Source organism: Aptenodytes forsteri, unplaced genomic scaffold (genome assembly GCF_000699145.1).
Source record: "Aptenodytes forsteri isolate BGI_AS27 unplaced genomic scaffold, ASM69914v1 Scaffold54, whole genome shotgun sequence".
Taxonomy (NCBI): Eukaryota; Metazoa; Chordata; class Aves; order Sphenisciformes; family Spheniscidae; genus Aptenodytes; species Aptenodytes forsteri.
The window spans coordinates 18,663,830-18,687,718 of NW_008796044.1; the positions used below are offsets into that span (position 1 = coordinate 18,663,830).

At 38.9% G+C, this 23,889-nt stretch overlaps 1 protein-coding gene and 1 long non-coding RNA gene across 2 annotated transcripts in view; both read right to left on the bottom strand.

Moving 5' to 3' along the window:
- Positions 1-1,075: 1,075 nt before the first annotated feature.
- On the bottom strand, positions 1,076-3,216 carry LOC109279677. The gene is made up of 2 exons (XR_002086283.1): positions 3,170-3,216; positions 1,076-2,121 (listed from the first exon to the last, which is right to left on the bottom strand). It is a non-coding gene; the product is annotated as an uncharacterized LOC109279677 (long non-coding RNA).
- A 242-nt stretch (positions 3,217-3,458) lies between these two features.
- Positions 3,459-23,889, bottom strand: part of NR3C1 (nuclear receptor subfamily 3 group C member 1) — a 72,181-nt gene continuing 51,750 nt past the window's right edge. The window contains exons 4-8 of the mRNA XM_019473853.1: positions 22,212-22,490; positions 19,104-19,248; positions 9,636-9,766; positions 6,406-6,563; positions 3,459-5,261 (exon numbers count right to left, since the gene is read on the bottom strand). Of these exons, the coding sequence (XP_019329398.1) occupies positions 5,109-5,261; positions 6,406-6,563; positions 9,636-9,766; positions 19,104-19,248; positions 22,212-22,490 (866 nt within the window). The 3' untranslated portion in view covers positions 3,459-5,108. The remainder of the gene's footprint in view (positions 5,262-6,405; positions 6,564-9,635; positions 9,767-19,103; positions 19,249-22,211; positions 22,491-23,889) is intronic.

The window sequence follows — 23,889 nt, forward strand, 5'->3', positions numbered from 1 at the left end:
CAGTCCAACATTTCACTGAGTAGGTGAAAACTACAGACTTGTTACTACAGAATTATTCAGCATGAATAAAAAACTACAACTTTTATTTTTTAAACAGGAGTCACTGGTTTAATTTTTTTATGCTGTTTAAAATTACTGTGATAAAAATAATGATTTTTTAATAATGCCATACACCGGTACGATATAGGATTTGTCCCCAGTATATATCTTTTGTTTAATATACAAAATAGAATAATGACACATCGCTGACTCTATGCTGTTATGCACGTTAGTTTGGAGGTGGGGGATATTTTCATACACACAGCCTTTCATCAGAAAAAGAGTGCCTCTTGCTGTTTTAAAGAGGCCCTAATCCTTTCCTGAAAATTTGGTTCCTATGTAACATCGATGGCTCAGCAACACCTGGTTGCAGACTGGACTAAGGATAGAGCTTAACTAGTATGTGATAGTACAATCTTTTAAAACCCTCACTCTAAGGTATGACCCTGAAGTCCTCACTCGCTGAAGTTCGACTGCGGGAAACAGGATTTAGCTGATGTTCATCCAGGCACTTCCCTCCTGTTTTCTACCTTTTTCTGTGAAAACGGCGAGGTCATTTTTCGGCTTCAATTGGCACCTATTCCCAGCCCCCTCCCTCCCTCTCCCCTCCCTTCCAGCTGCAGAGCTCCTAACCACCCCTCCGTTTCTGCCGCCGCTGCTTGGGGCGATACCCAGGCTGTGCGAGGCCGACAGCAGCTCCCTCTCCATCCCCGCTCCCTGGCTTCTCCTATGTAAGGCCATTCCTGGGCGTTTGTCGTGTGCAAGTTCCGCCACGCAGCACGCGTGTGTCCTGAGCTGCCGGCGGCGGCCGTCCCTCGGTCGGATGCATGCACTTTGTGATAAGGCACTGAAGAGACGAAGTCAGAATTCTCCCTGCTTTATCCAGAGTGCAGATACTACCCACTGCTACAAGGACTACGGATACACAGAACATGGACTTCTCACTGCTTACTAAAGCACTACGTATTTTTAATGGGAAGTTTAAAACTTAACAGCACGTACAAGACGATTGCTTTCTTCTAACATCACAGTTTCCTTTTTTTTTTTTCCTTAAATCCATAAACTGAAAATGAATATACAGGCATATAGACAAAAGGGGGGTAGAGAGCCTCTCTTCTCCTATGTTACCAGTTCTCTCAAGGTGATAATTTGTTTGTGTTCACTGCAGTTACTTTTCTGCTGGCAAAAAAAAAAAAAAAAAAAAAGTTTTGTATCTTTGTGCATACAAATGCACAAAGGTTTGCAGACGTGCACCCACGCGCACCCACGCACACACTCACTCTTTCACACAAGCTCAAATTGAGGTATCTGGGGATGCAATTTTTAAAAACATTCTCTAAAGTAAGAACAGTTTTCCTTTTAACTCAAGAGCCCACCTGAAACCAAACAGTATGAAACTCCTATCTGTATCTCGAAGGGGTTGCGTGAGTATTTTCAGTGAGTTGGGTTGAAAGTTATAATTAAAATACTGAACTTTACCTTAACTGCTACAAAATGTACATATTCTTTACAGATCATTCAAAGAGAAGAGAATGATTACTTTTTTTTTTATTAAAGATGATGTTTTACTCCAAAGTACTGAATATAGTATCTTTTTTTAATAGATATAACATTCAAAAAGAGATTTAAGAAAGGATGAAAATTTAGTTTCCTATTTCACTTGGAAACAAACTTTTGCTGAACAATAGAAATGTACTAGTGTATTGTGAACAACCTATGCTCTATATTTACATATTGCTGGTACCTGTATGTGTATTATTGCCAAATTTTTCAAGCTGTTTTTGCTGTGGTATGTGAGGCTGTATATGAAATTAACCCCGTATGTTCAGAGGTGTATGTATGCATGTGCACACACGCGTCTTTCCGGCTTACATTTTTTGCAGCGGAGGTCTGATTTAGCAGTGAATCATGAATGGTAACCAACCATACAGATAGGAGTATTCCATCCAAGCTCCAACTGGAATTTTTACACAGTGATTCGATAAACATAAAATCAACCCTAAAAACATCCACTGAACACAGGTTTTCCTTTCTGAACAGAGTAGTACTTTGGATACTAGACACCGATGCCTTCAGTACTACCTCCGGGCAAACCACACCTTGTACGGGTTACCATTCCGTGTTTGTGACCCCTACAAAAAATATAATTACATGTATCATGATAAAGCAATCTGTCATCTAAAAATCATCCTTATTATACACTATACAAGCTATTTTACAATCATTTAATAAATTGCTTTTAAAGCTGCAGTAGCCCTTCCCTTCTTTTCTCAGATCAGCGAATATACCGATTATACATATTTGAAACTATAACTAAATACAAAAATATATTAGGTTTTGTATTTTATCAGATGATCTTTCTCATTTCTATTACACAAATAATCTGGCCACTTTGAGTAAAAATCAAATTTTAGAGTGGCTTAGTAAATATTTAAATTTTGAGATACAGAAAATTGTTAAGGTGCACGTAGAAAAGGCTACTACAGCTTCTAAACGTTTTAAAATATAGTTATCAATGGCAACAAGGAGAAATTCACAAGACCTATGGTAATTTTATGGCACGCTAGTAGTTCGGTATGAAGGGATGCAGCCTTACAAAGACAGGAGGTTTGACATACGACTCTAAGACCACGAAATCAGTAGCGGAGCTTTCCTGCTCTCCAGGAGAGAGGATGAACCAGTCAGCGACAGGTGGAGATGTGAAAATGGGTCTCTAACCACACGAGTTTGGAGCCTGTATATCCAGAGGTACAGTCAGCCAGCGCAGCTGCTCTGCTTTACTGCCTGCATGACGGTAAACATCTCACCGAAGAAAAGATTTCTAGAATCGATACAAGAAAACAGAACAAAACCAAACCACTGGGCATAATTACATGTCTGCCTCTTAAGTCAATGGTATTTTTCCATATATACTTGTATGATGATAGATTTAAGTGTATAGAAAATGTGAGTTTCTCCACACAGAAGTAAACTTTTCTTAAGCTATGCATATTTTCCTGAAAATTTCCTGATGGGCAGTCAGGACTGATCTTCTTGGCATCAATGCAGCCCATGACTCTTATAGTTATGGCTGTTGCATTATATGCAAAAATCAGGCTTTTTTTCTAGACACCGATGCCTTCAGTACTACCTCCGGGCAAACCACACCTTGTACGGGTTACCATTCCGTGTTTGTGAACCCCTACAAAAATATAATTACATGTATCATGATAAAGCAATCTGTCATCTAAAAATCATCCTTATTATACACTATACAAGCTATTTTACAATCATTTAATAAATTGCTTTTAAAGCTGCAGTAGCCCTTCCCTTCTTTTCTCAGATCAGCGAATATACCGATTATACATATTTGAAACTATAACTAAATACAAAAATATATTAGGTTTTGTATTTTATCAGATGATCTTTCGCATTTCTATTACACAAATAATCTGGCCACTTTGAGTAAAAATCAAATTTTAGAGTGGCTTAGTAAATATTTAAATTTTGAGATACAGAAAATTGTTAAGGTGCATGTAGAAAAGGCTACTACAGCTTCTAAACGTTTTAAAATATAGTTATCAATGGCAACAAGGAGAAATTCACAAGACCTATGGTAATTTTATGGCACGCTAGTAGTTCGGTATGAAGGGATGCAGCCTTACAAAGACAGGAGGTTTGACATACGACTCTAAGACCACGAAATCAGTAGCGGAGCTTTCCTGCTCTCCAGGAGAGAGGATGAACCAGTCAGCGACAGGTGGAGATGTGAAAATGGGTCTCTAACCACACGAGTTTGGAGCCTGTATATCCAGAGGTACAGTCAGCCAGCGCAGCTGCTCTGCTTTACTGCCTGCATGACGGTAAACATCTCACCGAAGAAAAGATTTCTAGAATCGATACAAGAAAACAGAACAAAACCAAACCACTGGGCATAATTACATGTCTGCCTCTTAAGTCAATGGTATTTTTCCATATATACTTGTATGATGATAGATTTAAGTGTATAGAAAATGTGAGTTTCTCCACACAGAAGTAAACTTTTCTTAAGCTATGCATATTTTCCTGAAAATTTCCTGATGGGCAGTCAGGACTGATCTTCTTGGCATCAATGCAGCCCATGACTCTTATAGTTATGGCTGTTGCATTATATGCAAAAATCAGGCTTTTTTTTTTTTTTCAATATATAAAATAACCCGCTCATTTAACCCAGTCCTAACTGGATGTAATTTTCTATGAATCTACATATCCAATTACTTTTGCACATATACCAAAAGTATTTGTTTCATTCGCATCTATTTAAATGATATTTGAGAGTGTTCTCCCACCCACCCTGGCCCTTAAAAAATGCCAAATTTTCATGGTCACTTTGACAGTTGAAAGCTATTAGGTTAGAAAAGCCCAACCCATTTTCACATGAATATACTCAAGGATTAATGTCTAGAGGTCATTTAGGAAAGCTACGAGCTGCCCCACCTTAAAAAACCAGCTGTACAATAGGCATCTTGAAGTATTACAAAAAAACTATGTAAGAAAAAAATGAACAAGCCTAGTTCACGGTATATAAAGTTAAAGGAAATTGCTAAAACCAGACAGTAATAGCTATAAAAGGCACAACTTCCCTTTTCTGATATACACTTGTAAACTTTCTTCAGGTTACATGCATAAACCAAAATGCTACCTTAACTTTAAAAAAAAAAAAACCAAAACACTTTAAAAAAAAAAAAAGCCTAGAAAATTGTCTCCAGCCAACTGCAGAAATGAATTAGCAGAATGTTCGTAACACAGCCTCAGATCTTGTCACCGGTGGTTTTGATGCATCCATGGATGTTGCAAGAGGGGAGATACATAATTTCTGACAAATAACATTCATTTTCCTTTCCTTTCTCCCCAATTTTTTTACCAAATGTGAGAAATCCACTGCTTCTGTAGCCTAAATCTTGGCCCTCTGTAAACCACATGTAGTGCATAATTACAAAAGAAACACCGCTGCAAGGACAAAATTAACAAGTTCTGTAAGTTTTTTTTCTTTACAAAAAAAAAGCTATCATTTGACGTTTTCTTAAGGCAACCCTTTTGTATTAAGGCAGTCACTTTTGATGAAATAAGAGCTTCTTGATATTTCCATTTGAATATTTTGGTATCTGATTGCTGATGATTTCTGCCAACATTTCTGGGAACTCAATACTCATGGATTTATCCAAAAATGTCTGGAAGCAAAAGCTCAGAAGATTTTCAACCACCTACAAGTGATAAAGCAAAGAATTACTTTCACACGAATACATACAGAAGAACTATTAACCTACATCCTTCCTTCGCCATAACTTCTCACAGCGCAGGCCAGCGCGGTGTCTGGTTTGCCAGCCACCCTAAGTACGCCTCACACCCTGCTCAGATAACACTTGCAACGCAGGGCAGACATGCACAGTTATCCTCATTTTAATTAGTAAGTCTTGTAAATGGCGTTCTAATATAAAACTAGCGAACAGATCATGCATGGTCTTTACAAATACTGAAGAGAGTTTGTATCAATTCCCATTCTAGCATATAAATAACATACATATGGATAAGCTTAAGAAGATCTTTCCAGGTGCTTGGTACACTAACAAGAAAAGAAAAACAATTTTGAGGTCTCAAAGTTTCCCTTGCCTTATCCAGCTTAAACACCACTTGGACTACTTTGTACTATACGCACAATTTAGAGTACAGACCGCAAAAAGAGACAGCCTGAATTCTGAAATTCCTTGCAAAATCAGACCGCTACTAATACTAAAAATAGCATCAATGCATTATTTTAATGCAATTTCAAACAATTCCATAGATTATTGAATAGTTTGTCTCTACTGTTTTTAAACTTCACATCTCTGCTACTACTGCAAAATGATTTACAATTTCCAAGTTCCTCATTTTTAAAGCACCATCATTTTAAAAAACTAAAGAGACTGAGAATTATATTAATTATAAAATTAATTGCTGTGGAGTCCACTGCAAAAGTAGTCTGAAAGCACCACGTTCACCTCTTTCAATTAGCCTTTAGTTAGACGGTAGGGGAGCATGACCACCTCCTCCACCCCGCTTCCCCCCACATATTTATCCAAGTTCCTCCGTTTTAAAGCACCATCATTTTAAAAAACTAAAGAGACTGAGAATTATATTAATTATAAAATTAATTGCTGTGGAGTCCACTGCAAAAGTAGTCTGAAAGCACCACGTTCACCTCTTTCAATTAGCCTTTAGTTAGACGGTAGGGGAGCATGACCACCTCCTCCACCCCGCTTCCCCCCACATATTTATCCCTTTAAATAAAAAAAAAGGATAGAGGACATTACTGTCATATCCCCAAACTTATTTATCTGGAATGTCTACAGCATTCGTTTAAGAACTTACATCATGCATAGAGTCCAACAGTTTAGTCAGTTGATAAAATCGCTGCCAGTTCTGGCTTGAGTTCCCTTCTCTTTTCACTATGGCCTTTCCCAGCTCTTTAATGTATGTCATACGGATTTCTTCAAACAAAGATTGACTCTTCAGGCCTTCCTTAGGAACTGTAACATTGATACGAACCTTTAAGACATTATAAATCTATGAATTGTGTCATTATTTAAGTTCTCTTACATTAGTTACACAAAAAAGACCAAAAGAAAAAGGACTTGGACTTAATGAAATGTCAGCTGAGAGACAAGGAAGAGAGAGGAAACTGAGACAGATGACTCATGGAGCAAATAGCATAGGACTGCTGGCAAAAGAAAAATAAAAAACCCCAAAGGCAACCCAACAAGAAATAGAGGGAAGGGAACTAGACCATGGAGGCAACAACACTAAGCCCTGGAAGCGCCCTGATGAAGAACCACCAGGGCTGGAGCTCCCGTGTTCTCAGTGTCTGGGGAAACATGACATTGGAAAGATTGCATAAAAATTCTGTGTGCCGAGGGAAGAGCGAGGGTAGGATCACAGGATGGCTTGGCTTGGAAGGGACCTTGAAAGATCATGTAGTTCCAACCCTCCTGACATGCACCAAATAACGTGTCCAGGCAAGGCAGTAACAGAGAGACTGGACAGCAAACTGACTGCCCAAGCCAGGGAGGACTCAGGTCTTGGACAGAGCTTCTTGGAATAGGGATGGGACACTGAGATAGCGCTGGCCGGACGAGAAGCTTTGGGTTAGAAACCCAAGGCGTGGGGACCGAGGCCTGTATTCAGACTCAAATTCATGTTAAATCCCTGTGCCCACATTCTCCTACTAGGATGGTCCTTCTAAAGGCCAAGGACTAGTAAACAAATCAGGACAAATCAAGCATATGGACTCCAGTGGTCCTTAAGATGCTTGATTTGAAGCCTTTGATTACCTTGGTGAAGTGAATGGAAAGAGCTGAAGACAGAGAAGAGAGAGAGCCGAGACAAAGCCGACTGAAAGCAAGAGAGGAGGCAAGAGGCCACTAAAGAACACTCCCTCCCTTAAAAAATTCAACCATTCATCCGTGAGGAGCTGGAGTGAAGTTATCGTCTGCCTTGTCTACACAGCAGATGACAACATGTCAACTGTTGCTTCAGTAATTTAAATGGAAAAGGTCTGTGAGCTACGTCTATGTGTGAGCTACGTGCCTAGACCCGCGTGGGATTCCTGTTTTACTCCTCCTCCTCTTCCTTTTCTCTTGGAAAACTTACACAGAAACACAATAAACATAAATTAAAATTGTGAAGTCATGGATTAAAAAGCTATACAAATTTCAGCTATTCAATTTTCAGAAGTTCCACAATGTACCACTTACACAATGTATGTACTGGAAAAGAAGTGTGAAAATATATTGTCTTTCACTGTGAATGTAACAAAGAGGCCTTCTGCTGGTTAACGCCAGCGCTTGCCGTACTTCACTTGTGAATGGGCTTCATTCTGTGAGTGTTGCCTCTTCACCATTTCTGCCACGGAAATTCCTTTAAGGAAATTTCCAATTCCTGTAAAGGAAAGTTGGCCTACACCACATCCAAAACACTTGAGGAATTTTCGGGAGAGATTTCAGAAACTGCTTTAAATCTGCAGTTTCGGGGAAGTTTCAAGTTCCTACAAAGCCCACGGCAGCGCGGAGCCGAAACTTCCTCTGAAAAGAGCCCTTGTCCCAGTTCTGGGCTTGGCAGGCGAGGCTGCGCCGTCCCTGCCAGGCCGCCGAGGTGACGGGCTTGGCAGAGCAGGGAGGAGCTGGTCATGGCAGCGTACTGCACCCGACACCTCTCCTGCCCACGCTCGTCACCCAGGGCTTCGCAGCACGTACAGCGCTGGGTTACGACATCCTCCTGCCTTCATTTGGGAAAAGCCCAAAGCTACCAAGTTAATTTGTTTGTAAGAATTAATGCTACTATTCACTGGAAATATTAAAGATACGGAATGTTTGAGCCCTCGGTGTAATGAACTGTTTAAAACTTTTAAAAATATTTACTTTTCATCATGTAGATACTTGCATTGCTGCTCTTACGGATACTTTTAAAGCATACTGGCATACCTGTCACTACACTAAAACAAAAATAATCTTCTGTCAAGCAGAAGCAGCAAAGGCTCCAGGAAATCTGCAGTCACCGCCTCAGACACGGCTTTCTCAGTCCTGTGGGAGCGCGGGTATCGGCGTGACGGCCGTGGGACAGGATTTCCCCAGGACAGACAGGCACAGGCTTTAACTGCTCAGACAGACTGAGCGGTGCAAGGCGAGGTGCCCAACTCACGCCTTCTCGCAGCACACACACACGGGCTCTTTACTACTGAGAGTCCCTGGATTGAAACGGAGCCAGGGTTACAGCCGAGCTTCCGCAGGTGGCTATAGCCCTGCTGCGCACGAGGAGGAAAAAGTCACTAGGTACCAGTGAGTATGAACACAGGGTACAAATAACATTGTAAAAGTTATTTGCGTAATGTCTCAGTGTATTTCTGTATATTCTAAAAGGACTATTTTGACACTATACTTTGACCTTTCATGCAGTACAGACAACAGAATTTCACTAAGCTGTGACTTGTTTTAACTACCGCATATCCTATCGAAAGACATAAAAACATCATGTAGTCTATTATACAAATCTATCTTACGACATCTATCGTAAATCCACCATATACTTTTTAGATGCAAATGCAAAAAGCTGTAGCTGTATTTAACAATTTTAAATAACTTCTGGGGGAGTTTGATAACTTTTTTTGGGGGAAACTGCTTCACTGGATCAGAACTTCCTCACAGGTGGTTGTCAGGGTTGTTGTTTTAAGTATTTCATGGGCATGATGTCATAGCTTTGCCCATTTCTTTGGGTCCTGAACCACTCAGCCAGTTTGTGATGCATTTTTGAAGAATTTTAAGTGGCAATTCTGAGTTAGGCACCTCTGTTGGAGCTGCAAAGTTTTGAACACAATCCATAAGATCTTAGCATGAATGTCTTGTATCTGCTAAAAAGCAGAACTTCCTTCACTAACCCTATATAGTCAGGTGCCAAGCAGAACATGTTGACTTTTATGGCAAAAAAGGGGATCTTACAGGAAATCCTGTATCAGATATCTAACACCATTTTAAACTACACATGCACACTCATAATACTGGCAAGTTGAACTTACATTCTTCACATAGGTATTTTAACTATTCACCTACTTGTAGAAAGGAGAAGCAACGTTTTCATGCAGAGATACTCTTCATATGAGACTTGAAGCCGCGATAGCTCTCGGGCAACCATAAGCATATGTTTGCATTGTTCATACATACAGGGTAGATTCATTCTCTGCCTGAGAAATAAGAGTATAAAAATTAGTTAAATGTCTAGCTATCCAAAAATTCTAAATCTAAGTTTTTCCACGCTTCATTCAAGAGCGGCAGGGTTTGTAGAGGCAGATGACAAGCTAGTACTTGATCTATCTCACAGCAGAACAATCTTTGGTTTTCTCCAGTGAACCCATTCAGGGCAATTGCCTTGGTCACCACATACAAACACTGGCCTATAACTGCAGCACGAGGGGAGCATGACGTATGAAATCCCAGTGTTATAAAGGAAGCCTGTCTTTACCAAGGACCGATCAGTAAGCTCTGTTATCAACACCCAACACAACAGTTCAGCACAAACTTGACACAAAAATCAAGTTCAGTCACTGTGTGACAAAGTTCTCGAAGTCTGCAGTCCCAAAGTATTTAGTCTGTATAAAGAAACATGATGGTATACTAGAGATGAGATCTCTCTAGTTCTTTCAATACTTTTGAGAAGTCCACCTAAATTTAATATGTATTTGCTCGCTAGTGATAGCATCAACTTTCCATAACTTCTCAATTTTCAAAGTGACTTCATACTTCTCGTACTCTTTTATGTTCTTAAAGTGATGCCTAGTATTGCAATTAAATTTCATTACCTTTGTAGTGTAATAATAAGGTTTCTAACCATAAATGGAAAGACATGTCGACAACCAAAGAAAAATCTCGGAAAGCACTTACTTGAAATCAGAATGACAAACATTATGTATTTATATATTCTCTTCCTACTAGTTTTTCTATTTTAATGAAACCCTGCATCAAGACAGGAACTCCTTTTATTTAGTACTTCAGCTGAAGCAACAATCCTCTTTACATGTGCTTTTATAGCTGGTTACTGTGAATACTGCAGAATTACAGTTTTGGGTGGGAAATGAACAAGAACAGATTAATTCTGAAGAGTGTAAGAGAGATTTATGCTTTTCCATGTAAACTTTTGTAGAGAAAAAGATAGGCAAAATAGTACATTTCAAATGCAATGACCACACAATCTCTCTACAGTGATGCTAGCAATTTATTTTTCATTAATGTGTCACCTTTTCTAAGACATCATCTATTCAGTATTATAATCTAAACAAAGACACAGGCAAAATTAAATCCCAGTGTAAGTTAACAGTAAAATTTGGTTATGAAACGGCACCAATTCCTCCAAAGCTGCTATCATTTTTCAGTTCTCCCTTTCTTAGCCCTGCAAGAGAATTATATAATGTACCCTCACAAGCATCGTAAGAAACCCTAAGTGAAAACAAGAAGAAACAGGCACCTTTCTCAAGGTGCAAAAACCCAAGAATAATAGGAATTCAGATGGGTTTTGAAAGACAGACAGACAAGCTATCGAAACTATTAAAACCAAATCCAGTACAAGTCTAAAGCCCCATCATTTCCAACTGCATGTTGTTGGTCAATTCCTTCTGAGTGGAACAGGACTATGTGTGGCACTGTCTTATACACAAACAGTATCTACAGCTATATGCATACATGCACGTACATGAACCTATAAACACTGACGTTACGTTAGACTTCAATAATCAAGGAGTAATGACGAGAATACTAGGTACACACAAGGTAAGTTGCACAAGGCAGGAATAAGAAGATGATGTTCAGTTGTAGGATGTTTCTCAGGGCACTTCAAACAAAGCCACCATTTGGCCGTTTGGCAAATTCTCTCCTAACCCCTCCGGGCTGTATCAAAGGGCATCTTACATATTTCAAATTGAGTAATTTAAACACATTCTATGACAGGGCTCAGCAGTTTTCCTCATGTAAAACTATTACCATTTCTGGGCAGAAGGTTAAAATAAACATTACGAAATGGGTCAGCCTGTCATTTATTTCTATCTGCTGTAAATGCAATCATCACCGCAAGTCTGAGAATCTATATGAAGACATGCAGATTTTTGGTAAAGCCAAGGCTATGCAAATTGCAGTCCTCAAAAAATGAGAGTAAAACACAGTTCTCCTCCCCTTCAGAGAAGCCTGAGTGCACAGATGAGCTCTGCACTATGCCCTGGAGGGCAGCGGATCCAGGCTGTGTCAGAACAAGAGGGACGCTGATTCACTGGAAGTCCTTAATGCTGGCGAAGGGTCTGGGAAGAGGTCCCAGACATTCCCCTCGCAGATCTCCTGGCCAGAGTGCATCAGATGATCTCAGCTGCCACAGAGCTGTGCACGGAGGGAGGCTGTCCGAGGATCCGGGTCAAGCCACGGACCAAAGACCCAGCGAAGAGGAGGGACGTCGGGGCTCTCTTCTTACTCCCTGCTCCGTTTCACTGGTACCCCTCCCTATAGAGGGCATTTAGCAATTTTATGAATTAATTTACCCACACATAAACCAGATATAATACTTAAAATAGGTATTATACTTAGCTAATTAAAATAGATATTATACTTAGTGATGACATCACACATGATTTCTTCTCAGCAGAAACTATCTACAGAACCATACTGACTTTGTGGAGTCTTCAAGTAAAGCCCTGGTGATAACCAGGGCTGGTAATCCAGGGGAAGTTGGAAGGTCTGGCAGTTGCCCGTACTCCACAAAAGCTCAGGAGCCGCTGAGGTAGGAGGCAGAGCCAGTGCTGGGGCCTGGGGGAGCACCAGGGCACTCCCCCCGGTGACACCGGGCGGATCGCAGCAGTTCAATGCTTTTCCAATTATTGCCATTCATATAAATTGAGACTTAAACAGCTGACTAACAGCGTTTTATCACTTTTGAAGTGATCCTGCTTTAGTGGTTGTAAATCTAGTCCGATTTGAATCGCCTTCTTATTCTGTATCTAATATTCCTCTGCTTTTGTAACCAGCTACCTCAGAAAAGAACATGCAAGTCGGGCATTAGCTGGAAGTTTTAGCTCAATGAAAGCCCATGTACACGGGATGTACATATGCATTCTGTGTGGGATGCATGTTGACGATAAAAGCATGTGATGATTTTCAACACTGCTGTGAGTCATTCAGTTCAGCTAAGTCTATAAAAGAATAAAAATCAGTAAACAAGATGCTGGCATTCTGAAAAAACAGATGATACTGACTCCACAGAATTAGTTACAAAAGAATGTTTGGAAAAAATTCTGAGAACCAATAAAACATTGCTTATAAAACTGTAATCACTTGTTATTTTCTTTCTATTCAAATAACACCAATACAGATATTCAGCATGGTATAGAATATTGTAAGGACAAATGAGACCAAGGAGTTGACCTCAAACCTAAGAAGAGCAAAGAGCTAAGATGATGAGCATGCAGACAGAGTCAAAATCCTAAGACACAGGACTTCCAAGAACTTCTTTCTAAAGCTAGGCAGCAATTAAATGGCATTTGCTACTTGATGAACACAACTGTGCAATAGTTACTGTTGCTCACTGTGCACACTGTGACACAAATACAGGCCTAAAGCTGATACAGTGATAGTGCCAACTCCAACAAAAGCATGTTTTGAATCACAAATTGTGGAAACAGCTATACAATACTACAAAATCACAGGTTTATACAATCTCCAAATACTAAATGATGGTCTAAAGCTTGAGATTTATTAAGCTGCCAAACTTTTCAGGAACTTGAATTGAGTTTTGTGTGCGTGTGTATATATATAAAAATACATATATTATACATAAAATTGCCAGCTGGTATAGACATACCTCCATAAAAAAACCCAACCATTTTTCTTGTTTTGAAACGTAAAATGATGAGCTTACTGAATAGTCACACACTAATCCATTAAAGTATATTATTTCTACCCAGAAATGAAATACAGAAATGTAAATCTAAAATATTTTCCAAAGCCTTACAATAACTTAAAATACATTTTTGCCTGTCCCTTGATGAAGAGCTGAATAAGACCCCCCTCTCCCCCCAACCTGTTTGGAGATTAAAACCTGTCAATGGCTGCTCTGTAGTTTTTTCCCTGTGCAGAAAATTAGCTAGGGAAGAAAATAGCAGTTTTACACACTAGAGGACTAAGGTGTGCCTACGCAGTTCAGTGGCAGCTTTTCTACTGACTGAAGTGGAAATGGGATCGGGCAGTAATTGCCATCCAACAGATTATCGACCGTAAGGGAGCACTAAATGCTTTCCATTTTCCTGCCCAGGTTTACCAGCGCCGGCTCTTCAGGTCTGGAGCCCTTGATGCCGTTCCCTCCCTGAAGGCTAAGGCAGGAACTGGCCGAGGGACCACCGCGAACTCCGCTGCCTCGTCGGGTGAGCATCTGCAGCACGCTGCTTGGATCACCCACCTCCAGCTACCACCCTACCTCCAGCTTGTGAGAGGGAGAGAGAGAGAGAAGGAGGCTTTCATTTCGAGACCTGGATCAACTGCACTAGCCAGGAGTTCAGAAAAAAATGGAAGCAGGAAGAATGATGAAGTGACCTGCATTCTTGCAGAAATGATAGCTGGATCTTCAGAAACTCGTCTTTCCCCCTTTTTGGTTTTGTAGACAAACAAATTAAAAGCTGTACAGATGCAGAATAAGTGTATGAAGTGAAAACAATGCTATGTATACGTACGGTGAGCCTTTTTGCACTCAACAAATGCTATGGGAAATAATTTATTTTCGTATCACAGCAACTTTATAATCCACCCTACACAACCCTATCAGACGTATTAACTCAGGATATCCAGTATGTGATAAAACATTATTCGAATATTTTCGATGATTTTTTGTGTGTCCCCCCCCAATAAATGACAGGAGTACAGACATAAAAATGGAATATTCAATAAATACTAAATTTTTAGGAGAAGACTGGTCAAATGACTAGGCTGCCAGCTTAAGACTTAAGAAGAACAGAGTTTAATTCTCTTTCCCACCACAGACTGCATCGATGATACTCAGAAAATTCAATTAAATTCAATTATGGAGGAATCTACAATGGCACTAATGAACAGTGGCATTCAGCACTACCACAGCTAAAGCTACCTGAGCACTAAGCAAAACAAATCCACTGATTTCTGGGAAGCTTTTTGTGCATTCATGGTAAGATATTTATAAATGCTAAGGATCTGTTAGCTGAAAATGTAGCATGACAAACCTCTTAACAGGTTAGACAGGTTCTTTACGTACAGCTCAGTTACACACAGTTGCCTGAAAAGTGTCGACATGAGCTAGTGGATCTTGCTGCTCCGTATCTAAGTAAGTGGTAACTACACAGGAATAATACTGGACAGGGTTGCTGCAAGGATAAATGCATGAAAGACTGATGTTGCTCAGATGCTTAGCAGTTACATGAAACTAAAGAAAGTCTTATTATCCCCATAAAGAATTCAATCTTAAATATTTTGCAGTTTGTCCATTTAAATCACCAAGGCTTGGAGAACCCTTCAAAGATAGAGTTTCTCTTCCTGAAGCTAAAGACACTGAATTGTACCAAATATGAGGACAAGTCTTTAAAGCTCGGAAACTGAGTAAAATAAATGGTTTCTAGAAACCCATATAAAACCCAAAGAAAATTAAAATAGAAGTAATTGCACTTATCTGTAACCATACAACTGACACAGCGGAAGGCACTGTATGCTCCGTTGTTATGTATTATTCCCCCTGCCCCCATTAACATCAGCTATGCAACCTTAGCTCTCAGCAGCAGATATAAAGTATTAGTGACTCCTCTGCAACCACTACTCAATAACTTATCCTGCATTCACATTCCTGAATACTTCACCTGTGTTATGCTGCTGCAAGCTACAGGTAATGGTGGCACAAAGGAAGTGCTCTGAGACCAACTCTGTGTCTTCATTACAGCAATAAACTAAAGGAATATGAAGAAATAATGTGGTAAGATGCTTGTCTGTTCCATTTCTTGATTTACATTGTACGTAATAACACCTATACTTTTATTATGACCCTTCTGAGGGTCAATAGTTTATAAGCAAAATTAAAGGAATTTTTTGGGTGAAAAGCAGGCTAAATATATTTAAAAAAATCATACTAATTGAGATTTGCATAGGTGTAATTCCATATACACAGCAAGATGTTTATCACTTATAGCATAATGTGATACATACGATTTTGTTTGATGTGTAAACTCAAATTACGCAACAGAAATGAAAACCCAACCACGTGAATATTTGCCACTATTTTGTAAGGTCGAAATGATACAAGTCTGCCTGAGGGGCTCACGTGAGGCTTGGAAGTTTTTGCCAACTCCTCAACTTGTTTATACTTCCATTTAAGAAAAACAAGTACATCATCAATCTAAAGGCTGTGGCTTGACGAGACGGAAGACCTCCTGGAATTATCGTATTCTAACACAGTATGGGTAAAGACATATAGTTTTGTTCTAGTCCTCCACTGAAATAATGCTTTGAAACTACAGTTAATAGATATGAAGCCAGAACAAATTCTTAGTTACAAATGAAAAACATTCATATAAAGAACAGATCTGTAGAAATGTCATTTGCAGGTCTCAAAAATTACAAGTCTGAACAACTCGTACCTCTTTATCTGCATGCAGAAATCTGAAACGACTGAACAGGAAGCCAAAAATCTGATGCAAACAGCTTCAGTTAACTGCAAAAATGACCATGATTCTAGATTTCAGACAATCAAAATGAAGGTTCTGATTCTGTTACACACACAACACCTATGTGTAACTGTATTTAGTGGAATCAAGTTTTAAAATTTCTGAGGAAAACTCATTTTTTCCCTATTATTCCAGAGAATTCACCGTAACATTATTAAATATTACAACTGTTTTTAGAATTATCAAGTAATGGAGTTGTTCTGACTTTCAGAGGATGCTACTTTACCTTTATTTATTTTATAATGGTTAACGGGTTTTAATAAGTATCTGATTCTTACATCAAATAAAGTTAACTTATTACTCTACCTTGGACCTGTTTCTAGCATACCTAAAACATTAAGCAAGAGCTTTAGGGGTGGTGGGGGGTGGGAAGGAGTTGTTTGGGTGAAAGATCACTAAGATGCCTATCAGAAACTAGCACTGAATAAACCCCAGAATGGTTTTTAGGGGATATTATGTACCCCAGTACTATCTTTTGAATGATGTATCAAGCAGAGAGTGGACACGTCCGATCGTTAAAATCCAAGTGCATTTTTTTTCTTGATGTCCGTGTCTCTCTTGTCCTACCCAACATTTTAGCATCAGCAATGCTTCCCCAGTGGCACTGCCCCTCTGGCTTTCCCTGCGGTACTGCGCTTCATAAGCTTCTTACAACTCATGCAGTGGTTTTATGTGTTATTCAGTACTTGTGATGTTTAACTCAGAGGTGGCTGTATTTTATTCATGAATGGTACATAAAAAGTTACGACCAGAGGGAGTTTTATGGGGAACCTGTAGCACACTGGAGAAGGAATTGCAGTTCTCTCAGTCTACATACTTCATTGAAAACAAATGTCATTTTGATAAACAATTTATGTACCAAAACTGTAACTAGAATGAATTTGAAAATTAATATTTAGTATAATGGGATTACCCTTGCAGGTTTTTTTTAGGAGTACCGACACATACTTAGCTGTAAAGCTCTGTGGTTTTGACCCATTGATAAAACTGCAGGAGACCTCTGACTTAAAGCAAATTAGATGTTATTACGCTTATTAGTGACAATATCAATTATTTCAATTCCACCACACGGAAACTATTTTACTCCAGAGACATATTCTAAGAACTTTAATAAACATAAGTACGCAGATGGACCCTCACCTGGCATCTGCTCCTCACCTGTTTTTAAAAAATATTTATTATAAAGAAACCATTACAGTTTATAAAAGCCTGGAAAAATATTTACATTGAAAAATAAAGTAAATAAATAATCATGAAAAAGAAGTAGTCTGAAACGTAAATGGCTAATCTCATAGAAAATGTAACAATTTTTTTTTTTTTTTTTTTTTAAACTGAGAAAAGATTTGGGAGATTCGATACTGAAGTGCAATAGGAACAAAAATATTAAGACCACTGTCTCAAAATGTGCTAAAGGGATTAGTATTGCCTCAATTTTAAAGACAGGAAAACAGAGACATGAATAATACCTTGTCACTTGCATCACTCTTCAAATTACTGTCAGTGAAATTGTGATGCTAAAAAAGTTCTGTGATTGTACGTGTCAAAGGCACTGTGTAATTATATTTATTAGTTTTAGTCCCCACAAATGGACTATGCCATTTCATGAAAAAAGAAATGGCAAATCCATAGTGATAGCATCAAATTAATTGGAATCTGCAGATTGGCAAACTAGATTTTGACTGGCTCTGGCCAGCAACCTCAAAGATTTACATCTGCAGACTATTTTCAGCAACTAATTCAGAATACAGACAAAATGCCTCGACAGGCTTTATAAATACTGCTAGCAACACTGGAATTGCAAGACTGAAAGACCACTTGAAAGCTCTGTTACAGACCACGCAGACACTCTTCCAACCTGCTTGAAGAAGCTGCTTTTTAAAATACGAGCTGAAGGACACAATCGCTGAAATGGCTTCAAAGTAAAAGGCAGGAGAGTGTGCCAGTCCATCGGGACTGATTCCTGACTACATCCCTACAGGAGAGGGTTTAGACAGAGTGTTTGCTCTCCAGACTAGGGGCAGAAAGGCATAACCTAACCTGATCTCCTACTACACCTCTGAAATAGTATACGGAAAGTAATATAACTACGCATATGTCTGCGCAAAATGTTTATACCAACTGAATCTCAAATTGAGCCTTCCGCCCATCACCTCAACAATCCTGAATTCCCTCTTTCAGTCCTCTACAACACAGAATTACTGCGCAACATGAATTTGAAGAATACAAGGAGAATGATGCAGGGTGCAAATTCAACTTTTCTTGAAAATTGGTAACAAAGTTCAACAAAAAAAATGTCAGATTACAAATGGAAAAACTCGTCTTTCTTTTTAGCCAGAGTTTAATCAGACTCAGATATAAACGTTTAATGGATCAAGAACTCTGTGAAACTGGTAGGACCATACTATCGCTTCTGTACAATAAACATTACAGAACATTATGCAATTTGCCAAACTTTTCTCTCCATCCTAGATATATTTTTAGCTTCAACTGTGTTGGCTCTGATAAAATGAATGATTATAATGAACGGTACAGGAACAGTCACAATATGGAACGTTTTAGTACAAACACCTCCCACAAAAACTTCTTGATATAAATACACTTAATATCTAAAATACCTTTCTTCCATTTGACTTATTTAAAAACTCTAAGCAATCTGCTAAAAGAAAAGCAAGTTGCAAATGACAGACTGATTTGTGATCTCTGCAGGAATTTGCTACCCAGTGATTCACCTCTCAAGTGCAAAACCCAGGAATACTGCGTGGAGTCTAGTATCACCCTGAGAAACCTGGAAAATCACTCACGTCTTACTTACTCGTTAATAATCAGATCTGGTGCAAAGCACAGGAGATTTCCATTTGATTGTTTATATGACCTCCATCCTAAAGCAAAAGCCATTAGGAACATCCATGAGTACTGGAGAAGGGTCATTTGGTCATCCAGATGTAAATTTCGGAAACCTGGAAAAATAAAGATTGAGGTGTGACAGTATTCGTTGCAAAAAATGAAAAAAGGTAACTGTGAAAAGGACCATCTTATCATCAGTACAACTTCTGTATTGCCAACGTAGATTACCACTTTTAAAAGTGTATTTGATAACAATTTCTGTAACTGTGATGGCTGTACCTGAAATAACAACAAAATTTCTTGCCATATTACAATCATCTGATTCAGTCAAGTATCTCTGTATTTTAGATTAGATTTTTGGTGGAAGGAAAAAAAGGAATTAGAACAGTAAGATGTTTCTTATGAGAAAGTTCTTGTTGAATGAAAAAAAAAGCACTTTAAAAGGGGTGCAAAATTTCAACACCATTTTCCAGCTAGTAAGGTTATATTCAAATACTTAGCATACCATTAAGGAATCCTTTGTCCATTCAAAATTTTGCATACGTAGAAATTAAGTGTTCCTAACCATAGGACTCAAATTACATCTTCTGGACAATATGACTACATACGAGTCTTGAGCGGTTTGAATAGAAGGCTTCAGTACAACTCGACCTTGAGCTGGTTTGAATGTGTAACACTCGACCACACAAAACATATATAACACAGAAAAACAGGCAAAAGAGAGCAACAGAAAGAGTAACTCTTGAACTTTGCATCATACATTATATTCACATTTATATATATACATTTTCAAAATAAATTCTCAGCACCCTGTCTACAAAAGCGCACGCACACTGAAAGCGCCGGGCTCTGACGACCATGATGTCAGTTACTTTGTGGATGGACAGAGTACCAGATGCATAATTCTCCACAGGTACTACAGGTATTAAAAGGGGATGTAATATTAAAAAAATCAGAATATATGTGTGCGCTTATCTGGAACTGATGGTCAGTTAGATAGATTATAAAAGACAACAATTATATTTAAAATACACTATAATTCATTTGGCTATCTTCCAAAAATGACAGTATTTTTTACTTTTTGAGAGAGCAGTCCACTAGACAATAAGTGCTCTAGTGTCAAATTTTGTTCTTATTCAACAACAATCATACACTGAACTTACAAAATACGTATTGCATTAGTTACCATCACTAACTGTGTCTAATCTTGTAAGAATATGTAGCATGAACAGAGACAATTAAACAATAAGGAAATGTGTAAAATCTGAAAATTGGTCCCTTAAACAGTCTTAAAATGTAGGCAGCTTTTAATTTGCAACACTAGTTCCTGTCAGATCCTGCCTACATTTAGTAAGAAAATACCGTGCCACATTGAATCATTATTAAAGTCTGAAATCAAGTTGATTTTATTTAATTTTATTAATCATCTGACATGTAAAGAGCTCATAACGGTGCTGCTTCCTGAAGATGTTTAACTAGATAGCATTGAGTAGGTTAATAGGTAACAAAACTGGGTATGTCTAACAACTTCAAGAAAAGCTTCTGGCTTTGGAGACAGCGGTAACTGCCATTTACTACTTCTAAAATACAAGCCAAGTGTTTCAAAGTTATTTCAAACTTACTGGGTCAAATCTTGAAATCTTTGCTCAAACCCTCCTCAGGAAAAGCCTATTTTGAAATCCCAACTAAAGGGTTTAGCAACCAATGCTGGCTTACTGCTAGCATGTCTGATGGTGTACAACCAGTAGCAGTGTATACAAGTTAAATACTCATGAAGAACCACCTTAGCAACCAAAAAAAAGGAATAAAAAAGAGAAGAATAGTTCCTATTAATATAATTATTAGAGGGAAGATTGGCATTTTCATTAAGAGCATATGTTCTAACCTGAAGGGTTTGTCTAATTAGGGAAACTGTTCAGAAGAGATTATGAAGACAGAACTGTTTTATAAAAATGGTATCTAAATTTGTATTTGTGAATACCAGGATGGTCTCCTAAAGACTTGTCCCAGAAGAAAGTGTGCGCAGGTGAACTTTTCCTAATGCAGACCTTGGCTCACTCAGCGTAATTCCCCGTTGCAGAAAAGCCCTGACAGACGTACAAATCTCCCTGGACATATATATTTGAGTTTACTAGCCTTTCTTTCCTACTGTTAATCTATTTCCCCTGCCTCAAAAGAGACACCATTATGACTCATAAATTTCATTATCAGACTTTCCCCAGACCTGTTATGTGATGTTATTCTTGGGCAACATATGCATTATGGAGGTGTTTGCTAGGGCTTTTGAAAACAGGTAACTAACCGTACTGAGTAGAAGTGAAAGGGAGAAAAACACTAGTCTTTGGTCTGTCAGGAATAAACAGATCTTCGGCTTTGGGAGAAGCCGGGGCCGAAAGTAAAGACATACCACGGGATGCTATGCGTTATGTCCAAGGCTGAGATTTGACATCACTTCTTCTGCAAGGCAATTACTAACTGTGTCTTCAGGTGGGAGCCAAAATAGCAACAAACCTTCTACATTCCCCAGGTGACAGTCAGTTTAATCGTGTAGCTACAGCGCTTGAGAGACAATGAACATCATGACTTCCACTATGGGACTGCACGCTCAAACGCCTATTTCCAGTTAAGAAAAAACTACAGATATGGTGAGAGTAGTAAAAAAAGAACCATCCATGAATGCAGACCCAGACAAGCCAGTACAGCAGCACCAGTCTGTAAAAGTCAAGAGAACCTCATTGCTAAAAATATTCAAGAAATAATTATCTAAGAAGTGCAGCTAGAGCTAATAAAAATAGTTCTCTACGTTACTTTTATAAACAAATCTCTATTTTAATATGAATTTTAACACTCAATGGTCAAAGGGTTCAGGTAAAATGACGTAACTTGTAATCCTAGTAAATAAATTTTTGCATCTGTGTTTTTTCTGCTTTTCCACTCCAGATGTATTTGAGACACGAATTAGCTCAGATATTACTAAAACTTTATCTGTGAAGGCTTTGAAGGATACCAAATACGAAGACAGATTTTAAGTACAATAAATAGACTGCGCTTCGTAATTAACATGTTTGCGTATTACCTGGTATTGCCTTTGCCCACTTCACTGCGGCTACTACTTGCCGTCCTCCCAACATGTTGAGGGTTGACAGTATCCGCCAGCTGGAGTCCGGCAGCGTGCTGTCGTAGCCCGAGTACAGCACCTCCGGCTCGATCACTTCCAGCAGGGAAACCAGGGTCGGGGTCAGCTGCGGCAGGGAGGCAGGAACGATGCTCTTGTTTCCAGGCGTTTCGGAAACATCCCGCGTTCCCGTTACGTTAGTCTGCTGAATTCCTTTTATCTTCTTCTTTGTTTTTCGAGCTAGGAAAGTTTTGGTAAGTCACAGGTTAGATAATGGAAAGTGACCACGCAGCAATAAAAACTACCAGAGGAAATGCGCCTTCCATTTTCCTGCAGTTGTAGATCAGACAGTTGAAACTTTTAAAGCATTTTTTCATAAATCTGTAAGTAATTTCATTTCAATTCTAATTAAACCTCCTGTGAAAATAAGTTTATTTTATGTTTTAATGAAAGTCACATTTATGTTAATGTTTCAAAATGTTAAACAACACCTGCAGGTAGTACAAATACAAGGCCTGATCCTGCAATTTCTGTTACACGCAAGACTTCAGTGAAACTTCATGTGACAGCATGACACCTGTTTGGGAATATTTGCAGGACTGCGCACATTGTAAGTTCCTTAAAATATTAAGTATAGAAACCATACAGAAGAAAGGAAAAAAAAAATGTATTTAATGGGTAAGAAGTTACTCAATCTCTCGAGCCAGGGAAAACATTTTTTTGAAAATGCTGGGCAGGAGGAGGTTCTTCTTTTGCCAACTCTCTTGCATATAAATCATTGCTGCGTAATTAAACCATAAAACTCATTCGCCAAATAAATAAAACATCACACACATATGTTAACTGTAAACTACAAAAAGTTGGAGCAACAATTTTATTAGCATATTGTCAATAATGGAGTCTCCTACTTGGCTTTCAGCTCTCCTGGATGCAGGCTGCTACACTGAACGCACTATTTAACCGAGACCAAAACGAAACCCAGTTCTTTTCCTGCATCTCAATTAATTAATTGGTTTCTGTTCTGGAACTTCCAGATAAATCAGTAGCACATAAAAGCATCACGTAATGTGGTTTCACATTCAAAGTTTCTACTGACCTATTCAGAATCTCTAATCATCAGAAATGCACCAACTCTGTAGCTTAACAACATATAAAATCCCCCTCCTGACCCTGTTTCTCCCACTGGCTAGGACAGAGACTTCAAAAACTAACTGCTAAAGATAAGAAATTCTCTGTGGACGTTGTATAAATTGCATTTTCCCAAAGGCTTATACACTGGCCACATTTGCCAAGACTGTCATGGGGGAATAGCAACAGTTATTTCCTTGGACCAAAGAGCTTCTTGTTATTCTCATCTAAATTTTGAAATGGCTGCTCCAAAATCCTTTCAACATTCTGACATTTTTTTGCCCCATCATCCTTGTTCTCAAAAGAACAAGGCTGCACCTCAAATACTGTGTTCAGTTTTGGGCCCCTCACTACAAGAAGGACGTTGAGGTGCTGGAGCGTGTCCAGAGAAGGGCAACGAGGCTGGTGAGGGGTCTGGAGAACAAGTCTTATGAGGAGCGGCTGAGGGAACTGGGGTTGTTTAGCCTGGAGAAAAGGAGGCTGAGGGGAGACCTCATCGCTCTCTACAACT